Below are 12,008 nucleotides of genomic sequence, written 5' to 3' on the forward strand. Positions count from 1 at the left end.
AGTAAAATAAAGAACTATAAAAGTATTAAAAATTGTGTTACATTTCTATATAATCTTGGGGTGAAGTATTTTTTAATTGATCACAAAAAAGCTACAAAGGAAATTTCCTTATTTATCTATATAAACTTAGAAAACTTTCTGCATATTAAAACTCACTTCAAACATCAAACTGGGAATATATATGTATTATATGATCAACAGATGGCTTGTTTCCTTAATACATAAAAAGATCTTAGAAGTCAGTAAGAAACAGAGCATACTCCATCAGAAAAAGGGGCAGAAATCACAAACAGATTTCAGCAGGAGGAAAATACATGGCCATTAAACTCAGGAGAAAATGATCAACTTCAATTGTAAATTCAAGAAAAAATGTAAATTACAGGAATATATTCATATTTTTACCCATTAAATTGGCAAAGATTAACAAAAAAGAATCTAATATTTGATATAAATCTAATAATTTAGATTTAAAATATTTGTATAATTTAAAATATACAAATCTGATATTTGCATAATCTCTTAGTTGGCATAAAATTTACAAGTTCTTACTGTGTAAATTTTCAAATTGTAAATTTTAATATATTTTAAAACCTTAAAATAAGCATAATCTTAAACAATTTTCACTTAAAAAAGTTTGCCCATGGAAATAATTAAGGATGTGGTCAATAGTTAGCTGGATGAAATTTTACTGTAAAATTCTCTGTAATAAAACGTTGGTACTCAAGAAATTGTTAATAAGATGGTGACTAAACATAGAAATCTGTAAAATAAATGATATAGTCCACTAGTCATATCTTTTAGTCATAAAGATGATGTTGTAGATGAATGTTTATTGAAAAAGAAAACATGTTCTATTGATTTAAAAAGAATGTTACAAAACAATACATATTTTGCTATTAAATTTTTGTAAAAACTATCTGGAAAGACATGCAGATGTGCACCAAGGTAGCAACCACCATTGACTATTAGGGATTTGTCATTTTAAATTTTGCTTCTTATTATCTAATTTATCTACAATAAACACATGTTGCATTTGGAATTAGGAAAAAGGAAATCCCAAATAAGATATTTTAAATTTCCAAATCTTCTCATTCTCTGCCAACAATCGCCTGACTAATATGGGGAAGAAGTATGCAGGAAGGCTGGCTTTATGAATAGGTAGGAAAAAAGAAAACAGAAAAAAAAATTGTAGGGCTTATATAGATATTAATTACTCTTTGAAGAGTGTCAATGAATAGGCAAAATACTTCGATTTTACCAGGATATTTGAACCCCTGTTGGGATAAACCCTTCAGCACCTACCCTATCACCCAAGCCACAACGACGCCTTGCTTCCATTGCAAAAGCTTCCTATCTGGTCTTCCAATGTGTCTTCCTGCTGTTTTTACTCTACTGTAGACTCTTTTAAAACCAGAGAGCAATACTTCCTGTTCTCACTCAGATCAATAGCAATATTCTTGTATTAACCTCCAAGGCCTTAGGTAATCTGGTTACCTAACAATCTCTCTGACCCTATCATCAGTCAACTGTTGCCTAGCTCACTCTGCTCCAGACATACCAGTCTCCTTGCTGTTCTTCAAACACATCAAGTGTCCTCCCCCTTCAGTGTCATTGCTCTCGTTTTCGTCTGTGCCTCATACACCCTTTCTCCAAATATTTACATGGCTTATCCAATCACTTCTGTCCTCAGTCTGTTCAAATGCCACCTTCTCAGTGAGATTTTCCACAGCCACTGTTTACAAAATGGCACATCCAACTTTCTTTTCTTGCCCTGCTTTCTTGTTCTCTACATAGCTCTTATGACTAAGGACACATTCACTCTATGCTTATTTGTTTATTGCTTATTCTGTGTCTCCTGGACACAAGGATATAAACACCGTGTGGTCACAGATTTATTTTGTCCACTGATGAATCCCTAGCTTCTTTAATAGTGCTAGGACCATAATAGATGCTCAATAAGTATTTATTGAGCAAATGAATGGGGCATGGGTTTGAGATTGACAATGTTTTAATTACATAAATCAATATTTGGGTCATAATCATTTTTGACTGTTAGTGATCTATACTTAAGGTAGTAGCAAGGTACCCCTCTGATGGGATCAGGGGGACTGTCAATTTAAAAGGAAAGATGAAGGGTAAGAGAATGAAATCAGGTTTTTTGTACATCAGAGGCCCCTTTCTAAAGCATCAGAATAATATAATTCATTCATGAGTTTATGAAAATCTGCTTGTCATTGTGCTTGCTGGAGCACTACCAGGAACTGTGCTTGCTAAAGATACAAAGATGTGTAGTATTTAGTACCAGCCCTTAAGAGATCTATTCAACAGAGGCAATTCTAGGTTTTCCATGTCATTCCCTCATTCCCCTTCTCCTTGCTATCAACCAAATGTGTAACTCTGCTCAAGGCAGGAATGTGATTAACACCAGATGTAAACACAGTTACATAGACTCACAAAGGGACTAAAGGACTATAAATCTACAAAACAGATGCCAAGAATGCGCTTGCACTGCGGACTTGGCCCTTCTTTCCAGAAGTGTTGCTATGGTATTCTAATTCTAAACTCAAAGTACGGAAAAGCCGCTACTCTTGAAAGTTAGCTGGTTAGTAGTTCAAACCATTTTCTTTCTTCTTTCTCATCCTCATACCTCACAAAAGTAAGGAGCAAATGAGTTGGGGTTTTGCAGGACAAGATATGAAAGCCAGCTAACCCTGTCCCAACAGGTCACTATTTCCTTACATTCACTCGTTGGTGTAGTTCAGCCTTTGTTTCCTCATCATCCCACAGATCATCAGGAAGGGAGTTGAAATCAGCCTGCCATTGAGCTACAAAATCTTGCTTGTGATCTGGACGCTTTAGAAATTCCTGGAAACTTGTTCTGTAGACATGAAGAGAATGAGATAAATTTTATATGTCATGCCTCTAAACTGTAAAATTCTAACTTTGGAAACTTTACTTACCTAATCTCATATAAGTAAGCAAGCACAGTATGCTGGTCTTCCCTCAGATGCCTGAGTACTGTTTTGATGGTGTTTATATAGGAATTTTCTATTAGTTCCCAGTAAGGTACTAAAAACGAAGGCATTTCCTGTTAAATTGTAAAGTATAGAAATTTTTACTTCGAAATGAAAGTTCTTCTGAATAATAGAGTCAAAGGAATAGTCCCAAGCAAAAAGTCAAGATGCAACTGCAACTACCTAAAGCGTTCCCTGTGAGACCTCTTGCTCCTCTTCTCTCCCACGTCCCCTACTACAGCAATTCATATTCCAAATAATCCTCCATGTCTCAGCCCAGATATTATTTATTCCAGAAATTGGGGGGCCAGGCACGGTGGCTCCACTTTGGGAGGCCAAGGTGGGCAGATCACCTAAGGTCAGGATTTCTAGACCAGCCTAGCCAATATCATGAAAGCCTGTCTTTACTAAAAATACAAAAAAAATAGCCAGATGTGGTGCCATGTGCCAGTAATCCCAGCTACTTGGGAGGCAGAGGCAGGAGAATTGCTTGAACGTGAGAGGCAGAGCTTGTGGTGAGCTAAGATTGTGCCATTACACTCCAGCCTGGGCAACAAGAGTGAAATTCTATCTCAAAAAAAATTATTTATTCCAGAAATCCTTCCCAGATACAACAAGTCTGCAAGGTCACACACTGAGGTTCTGAGGTTCTCCCTTAGCATCCTGTACTTTTCCCATCATAACACTGATGCTGTCAATTGTAACATCATCATTTACTTGTCTGTACTCACCTCTAGAATGGCAGTCCCATAAAGCCAGAAACTGATTGCCTTGTTTACCATTATAAGAAGACTCTTCAAAAGTTTATGAAAATGCACATTATGAAAAAACTATGCATAAATTTTGAAATTCAAAAGTTTTTATAAAATATTTGAACACATCTGAATAGGATGTAGTTTCAGACACTGAGAAAGATGAGATATCAGCTTGAAAAAAGCCCCTATCTGAGCAACATGAATTCTGCAAAAATTGAAACAAGAACAAACATCAAATTGCTGGTGAAGCTTGGGAGGAAAAATGGTGAAATCATTGATGCTTTACAAAAAGTTTATGGGCACAATGTTCCAAAGAAATTAGCAGTTTACTAACTGATCTTAAGAAGGTGAGATAATGTTGAAGATGAAGACTGCAGCAGTAGACCAATTCATATCAATTTTCAAAGAAAAAATTAACTTTTTGTGCCCTCACTGAAGAGGACCAATGATTAACAGTAGAACAATAGCCAACCCCACAGACATCTCAATTGGTTCAGCTTACACAACTCTGACTAAAAATAAAAGTGGAGCAAACTGTCCACTAGATGGATGTCAAAACCATTGTACCCAGAATAGCGGTAGACAAGAGCAAAGCTTTCAATAGAAATTGTTAACAAGTGAGATCAAGATTCTAAAGCATTTCTTCAAAGAATTTGTAATGAGAGATGACGTGTGACTTTATCAGTATGATTCTGAAGACAAAGCACAATCAAAGCAATGGCTACCAAGAGATAGAAGTGGTCCAGCCAAAGTAAAAGCAGACTGTATCAAGAGGAAAGGTCATGTCAACAGTTTTTTTTTTTTTTTTGGATGCTCGAGGCATTTTGTTCGTTAAATTTCTGAGGGGCCAAAGAAAAATAACATCTGCTTATTATGAGAGTATTTTGAGAAAGTTTGCTAAAGCTTTAGCAGAAAAACAACTGAGAAGCTTCACCAGAGAGTTCTTCTCCACCACAACAATTCTCCTGCTCATTCCCCTCATCAGACAAGAGCAATTTTGTAAAACACTTGATAGGAAATCATTAGGCATCCATGATATTGTTTGGCTCTGTGTCTCCACCCAAATCTCATCTCAAATTGTAATCCCCATAATCTCCATGTGTCAAGGGGAGGATCTGGTAGGAGGTGATTGGATCATGAGGTGGGTTTTCCCCATGCTGTTCTCATGATAGTGAGTTAGTTCTCATGTGACATGATGATTTTTAAAGTGTTTGACAGTTCCTCCTTCACACACACACATACACACTTTCACAATGTGCCTGCTTTCCTCTCTGCCATGATTGTAAGTTTCCCAAGGCCTCCCCAGCCATGTGGAACTGTGTGAGTCAATTAAACATCTTTCTTTTATAAATGACCGAGTCTTGGGTATTTCTTTACAGCATTGTGAAAACAAACTAATACAATCCACCTTATATTTCTGATTTGGCTCCATCTATCTTCTTTTTGCTTCCTAATCTTGAAATATCTGTAAAGGGTACCCATTTTTTTTAAAACAAATAACGTAAAAAAGACTGCATTGACATGGTTCAACTCTCAGGACCCTCATTTCCTTAAGGATGGACCACATTGTTGGCATTATCTCCTACAAAAGTGTCTTAAACTTGAAGCTTATGCTGAGAAATAAGGCTTATTTTTTAATTTTATCTTTTAATTCAATTTTTCCACAAGCTTTTTGAAGTCCTCTCATGCCATCTTTTCTTTAATTACCATAGTGTTTGGGACATAGTTGGCCCTCAAGGAATAGTTATTGAATGAATAAATTGAATCATCACAGGTGACATATTTTGTCTCAGTTAGGAAACTGCCTAGCATGAAGAACACCTAGTGTTCAGGTCAGGGTGATGATGAGTTATTTCTCTGATTACATTTAGAAGGTTCTTTCATTCCTGTGTGCTTCATGAAAATCAGAAATTTTCTTTTATATTTTCTTTAATAATGCAAATAAACAATCAAAACCAAGAAATAATCTAAATTAATAAAGCTGAGGATCCATATTATATTTATTATATTTTTATTGGCTGTGCATTTATTTACTCAGGGGATTACACACAGAGATGTTAGAGGTCATCTGGGCTAATTTCCTCTCCAATCAAGAAATGCCAAATGCTAGAGATATATTATCTAATCTCCCTGTGGACCTCATGTATGCATCAAGTACAGAATTTCAAGGCAGCCTCCTTCAATGTTCACAACTCATGTTACTGGAAAACTTTTTCTTCTGTTGAGCAGAAATTCGTCTTTCTGTAATTTCCACTGAGTCCTTGCTATCCTCTTTGGAGAAGGAAAGACTACATTCTCACTATTTTTCTTATAGCAGAGACTGGCTTGAAGGAAGGCAATGACATAGGGAAAGAGGGAGGAAGGGACAGAATGCGGGAACGGATTGTACTATGTGTACTATGTTTTTTCTTATGCATACATTCCTATGATATAATTTAATTTATAATCAGGCACAGTAAAATATTAACAACTAATAATAAAATAGAACAATTATGACAATATACTGTAAAAAAGGTTACGTGATTGAGGGCTCTTTCTCTCTTTCTCTTACTCCCTGATCCACATATCCAGCCTTGCTCTCAAGGCTAGAGCAGGAATGGGTCTGCTCAACAGGAGTTATTCTTGCTGTGCAGGCTCCAAATGATCATCTCTATATTTGATTAGTGCTCAAAAGTAATGTGTTTAATAATTTGCTCTTAAATTACAACAATAATTAATGTATACATTATTGGTCTGTATGTTACTAAGTCCCACTGCCTTTTCTTAAGCATTTAGGCATTTGCCTGCATCTAGTTTTCTGGAATCCCCTGTACCCTCTGTGACTTCTGTGAGTCATGGATAATATAATATCTGTAGGTTCTTCCAGCCCCTGAGATGTAATTTTTCTGGGGTCTGGGAACTTGTACTTTCATGATGTAATGAGGTGCTCAGAGCTGTACTTTCCAATTAAATAGTTTTCCCTTTGTTAGAGAACACAAAATCATAGTAGGAATTTAGTAACCAAGGCAGTATTCTCTGAAGTTTCAGAGACCCTCACTTTATACAGGCATTGTCCAAGTTTCTGAGAGGAGCGTAGTAATTTGCTCACACAAGCAACAGATAGATTCATCTTCAAGTACCACTGGTCAGGTCTTCTGCCTTTTTTCAATTTGACTTCCTCTCTGTCACATTTCCTTCCATAATGAGTTATGAAGCTAAAAGAAAATGTTCTAATTATCAACACTAAAAAATTCAATGAACCTTGCTAGAGGGAAGCCTCAATTATCTTTCTGTTCTCTCTGCAGGAAAATGAGCTTACAAAATCATTGTCACATGTAAAGGCCTGCAAAGATAAAGAATAACAGAGGGGTACTGGGCACCTAAAAAGTGTTTGTGGTGCTTGTCTGTTTCTTCCAGTTATAAAAATATTTCTTAATTGAATACAAATCAGTTCTAAATAAATATTCACTTCATGACTGATTCTGTATCTGCAATTTTGTGCTTCTTTTCTTAAAGAGGGTCCACCAAGTCTTTGGGACTCACAAAACCTTATTACTACCGTTAATTAATTTGACTTCATTTCTTTTCTCATTTAAGATGATTTCAGGTTACCCAAGCTGGGTTTCCATTTTCAGTCTTCTATTATCTTCTTAGACAATGTAACTATAAAATCTTTTTATTTTTGGTATTTTGGCAGAGACATCTACACATACACTTGACTGTATTTTTTCAACATTTGAGTGCCTATGATGGGCTAGACACTTACTAAATTCCTATCCTTTTATAATTCTCTCAAATTTTTTGAGTACCTCCCCACTATCGCCCCTTTCCCCTGTAAAATGCCCTGGGATCACATTAGTTTCTTTGGTACATAATTGGGATTTTAAGGGCAAATTTTCTTCTTATTTGAGCCCATCCACTTCTCTTAGAGCCTTATTCCCCTTTAAAGGTTGATTATGATTTCACTATAGGTTTGAAATATGCTTTTCTGATAACTAGGGCACATATTTCTTATGTTCTGCCAGATCCTTCCTTTACTATTACACCTCCCTTATTAGTACTTTCTCCTAAATTATTGATCATTTCCATTTATCTAACTGTCCATATTTGTTAGTCAGTACTAAATTCGAAGCATAGACCCCTCTATATTTTGAATGTTGAAAATTGTCAGCAAGGCCAGTAGAGAATTGATCAAAAGCTCTGCTTTAATCTGAGTTACATGTCTGGCAGTAGAGTCCTATGTCTGTCAGCCTCCTGAAGGAGGACAGGTTTCCAAACCCAGCACACATGGCCCTGTGGACCCTGGGCACAGTTTCAGGGAGGAGTGTTGCTACAGGTTGGTTGAATGTGAGTGAGGGCACTAAGTGGGCCACATGGCCAGAGGCATGGCTGCCTCTTTCATGGAGTCCTGGCCTTGGGAGTCTGTTCTTGTGACTCCACAGGATGGAAGCAAAGACCTCTCACTCTAATTGCCTTCTGTGCTCTTTCTGCACCTTCCTTTGTGGCTGGCAAAGGGAAGAGATCCCAGGTTTTCCTCACATTTGGCTGCTACCTGAATGCTATATGGAAGCAGCCTCTCTTTTCAATCTCTCTCCCTCCATTTGTCTGCTGAAGTAAGGTTGACCTGGGGCCCTGAGAAGGTCTGGAAACAGAGTTACCAGATAAAGTACAGGATTCTCAGTTAAATTTGTTGTTTAACTGAAATCCAAGTTGAACTGGGCATCTGTCTTCCTCTTCCTTGCCAGGTGTATTAGTCCGTTTTCATGCAGCTGATAAAGACATACTTGAGACTGGAAAGAAAAAGAGGTTTAACTGGACTTCCACTTCTACATGGCTGGGGAGGCCTCAGAGTCATGGTGTGAGGTGAAAGACACTTCTTACATGGCAGCGGCAAGAGAAAATGAGGAAGAAGCAAAAGCGGAAACCCCTGTTAAGCCCATCAGATCTCGTAAGACTTGTTCACTATCACGAGAACAGCACAATAAAGACTGGCCCCTATGATTCAATGATCTCCCCCGAGTCTCTCCCACAACATGTGGGAATTCTGGGAGATACAATTCAAGTTGAGATTTGGGTAGGGACAAAGCTGAACCATATCAGCAGGTAAACTCGGCAGTTCACATGTGGGGAGTCCAGAGTGGAAAAGAACTAGACTGGGCCTGTTTTGCTGTAGCAAAATGTGTTTGCTACCTGACCTTACTTAGGAAATGAGAGGTGAGTGCTACACATCTTCCATGTCCCTCTACATCAGTTTCCTTCACTTTGCTTAGTGGCTGGGGAGGCTAATGTATGTAAGCTACTTCAGGAAACTCCCTGGCCCTCCATCTTCTTGGCCAGAGTATTTTTCTGCTCCTGTTTGGGGGTCACACTGCATCCCTCTCCGGAAGGCCACAGCTCCTGTCAGATGGCCCTCTAAGTGCAGAAGTTCTCTTGAGGCCCAAGGATCTACTCTCTTTCTGCACCTCCTCAGCCTAGGGGCCTTAGTGACCCCCAGCTGTCACTTGTGGGAGGGGAGGGAATAATCTTATCCTTGTAGGTTGCCATACTTATTGCCTACACATTTATAAATAGTCTTTTATTCTACTCTTCTCAAATTATCATGTTTTCCATTGAATCCTGGGTGCTAGAAGATCTACTTGGAGCTGGTGCCATATTTCAATGTTAATTTTGTTTTAAAAAAATTCCCGTTTTCTATTTCTCTCTTGTCCTCTATAGATTTATTTCTTTCAACGGCTTCACGTTTTGGAGTTAAGGAATGAATTTAGGTGTTTTTGCCCCACACTCCCCATCACTTACCATATTGTATCATTTTAATTTTATCTCATTGCTAACACCCACTTTTATGTCTTGCTTCTATGGTAAGTTTTTTGAACCTACATATATATTAATATTAATATATATTAAAGTAGCTTCTGTTTGGCTGAGTGAGGTCAATTACATATCTCCATAATTACATCATTTAGTATTCTCAATTTTAAATATTTTCTGTTCTAATTTCACTCTCAGTGCTAATTAATCAATTAGAAACCTATCAAGTTACATACTCTGTACTGTGTTTGTGTTGAATACAGTGAATTATTCCATGTTCCTACCCCCGTCAAAGAGTTTATAATTTAATTGGGAGAGAAGACATATCCCTAGGAAAGCTCAATAATAACAGCAACACCACAATTGCTGCATTTCATAATTGGGTCTCAAATGCCTGGCACAGATGGTTGCTGCTGAGTTCATCAGAGTAAGAGATCATTGGGGACTGGAATGAGGGAGAAGGAGACCTTGTCTTTTAAAAAGCTCTTTGCCATTTAAAAAGTTTTAAAGGAAGGACCACTGTGTGGACTTTCTGAGAATTCATCTCTTAAAGCAACCAAAAATGGTAGATGGCAACCGGGCCTTGCGAGTTGAGCTGGGCGGAGCTTCCAGCGCTACCCTGGGACATCTCCTTGCCTTACACCAGCACACCCATTAACGTTCCCAGGTCAGATAGCTGTCTGTTCTTTAATGGGTTTAGTTAGCTTCAAAAATATTCTTCTACTTCTAAAAAGTCAAAGATTAAACTTCTTTTAAAAGCATTATGATGGGGGTATTAAAACATGAATAGAAGGCTAGAAATCTGCTGGATATGTGTTCTGGGGAAGTCATTCTTCCAGGAATCTGCATCTCTGTGTGTTCTTGAGAAGAAAATTGTTCCTCACAGAACCCATTTGTTCCCCCGATTTTAGCACTCAATAGCAGTTCAAAGCATGACTCAGAAACTCAAGTAGGAGAAAGGATGAGATATGGGTCATTGAGTAGTCTCTAAAAAAAATCTCAGCTTTTTGATGGGTAAATATATATTACCTGCTGTAAAAGACCTTCAGGATGTTGCAAATGACAGCATGAATCTTACTATATGCAGGAGAAAGAATGAATTCTACCAGCTTGATTCTAAATGGCCATACCTCAGGAACTGGTTCATTCACATAGACCCATTCTTCTGATCCTGGCTTAGGTGTCTGCAGCACTATTGCAACAGGTGATGTGTCTGTAGAGTCAGCAGGTGATTTCTTTACTGGTGCTTTGCCTCCTGATGATTTTCCTTTAGGAGAACCTTAAACATGCATATCAAATTGTTTCAATACAAGTAAATGAATGGGACAGAATTCTGGTGGATGAATACATCTATAATTGCCATGGACTTCAGGTGATTTATTAACTACTTTTTAAGCTTTTTTGAGGAGTCTTACAAAAAATTCTTATTCTCCACAGCCCCCAAATTAACCAATAATATTAATAATAGTAAATGTCTTAAAGCAATCCAACCTATCCAAGTGGCTAATATATTTGATATTTTATTTTCATCTCTGTTCTTGCTTTCATAATGAACATGTGACTTTTATAAAGTTTAGACTCTAGAACAAAGTGTATTTCACTTACTATTTCAAAAACTGGCAAATTAAACTCTCCACGCTGAATGAGAAAGAAGGTAGCTAGAACATGAGTGGTGCTCTTGGTATCCCTTGGAGACCAGGTAAGAGGGCAGAGAGAAAGGAGGATATTTTAAGAGTCAGCTGGAGTAGGTGAGTGATGCAGGGGAGGAGAAGAGTAGCTGTTGTAGCCCCTGAACATTCTCTGCACATGACACAGGGTTTCTGTGGGGAAACTATATTTCTTGCTACAGTTAGGGAATAAAGATGAAGGTAATTGCTGTGCCATAAGCCTGGCAGAATCAAGGCATGAGAGAAAGAGAAAGGAAAAGAAAGGGAAGGAAAGGAAAGGGAGGCGAGGGGAGGAAAGCGGGGGATGCTTGGGAAGAAAACAAGAAAGAGGAGGTCTAATTTTCAATTCAGAATCCGAAAAGGACATTCACTTTCCTTTCCCTAATGGCATCAAGAGGGGAATCTAGATCTGTTAAGTGGTACCCTATGGTATGAACAACTTTGGTCCTTAACTCAGAGAGCACTAATATTCCCAGAAAAGATCAAGTTATTACAGTTTGGAAATTCACTCCATTTAAAATTCCACTTACCTTTAGATTAATTATTGAAATTTTTAGATGCAGTTTACAGACACCTGTAGAACTAGGAGCACTTTCTTCCTCCAAAATGTATTTCTTTAATGAGTATTATTTAAAGATAATGCTGTTTAGAAAAACAAATACATCTTCCACTTTTATGTTAGTTAAAATAAGCGGATTATAAGTAGAGGAGAAATTGTTAATTATATCTTGTGGGCAGTTTAGGTGATCTCTACTTATATATTTAAAACAGTATCTATTATCTGT

The 12,008-nt window shown here is 37.5% G+C and overlaps 1 protein-coding gene across 1 annotated transcript in view; it reads right to left on the reverse strand.

The window, feature by feature from the left end:
* Positions 1-12,008, reverse strand: part of SPEF2 (sperm flagellar and cilia associated 2) — a 198,216-nt gene that overhangs the window by 69,496 nt on the left and 116,712 nt on the right. Inside the window, exons 20-22 of the mRNA XM_017878302.1 lie at positions 10,687-10,835; positions 2,961-3,088; positions 2,740-2,878 (exon numbers count right to left, since the gene is read on the reverse strand). Of these exons, the coding sequence (XP_017733791.1) occupies positions 2,740-2,878; positions 2,961-3,088; positions 10,687-10,835 (416 nt within the window). The remainder of the gene's footprint in view (positions 1-2,739; positions 2,879-2,960; positions 3,089-10,686; positions 10,836-12,008) is intronic.

The sequence above is a fragment of the Rhinopithecus bieti genome, unplaced genomic scaffold (genome assembly GCF_001698545.2).
Source record: "Rhinopithecus bieti isolate Rb0 unplaced genomic scaffold, ASM169854v2 scaffold_11655, whole genome shotgun sequence".
Taxonomy (NCBI): Eukaryota; Metazoa; Chordata; class Mammalia; order Primates; family Cercopithecidae; genus Rhinopithecus; species Rhinopithecus bieti.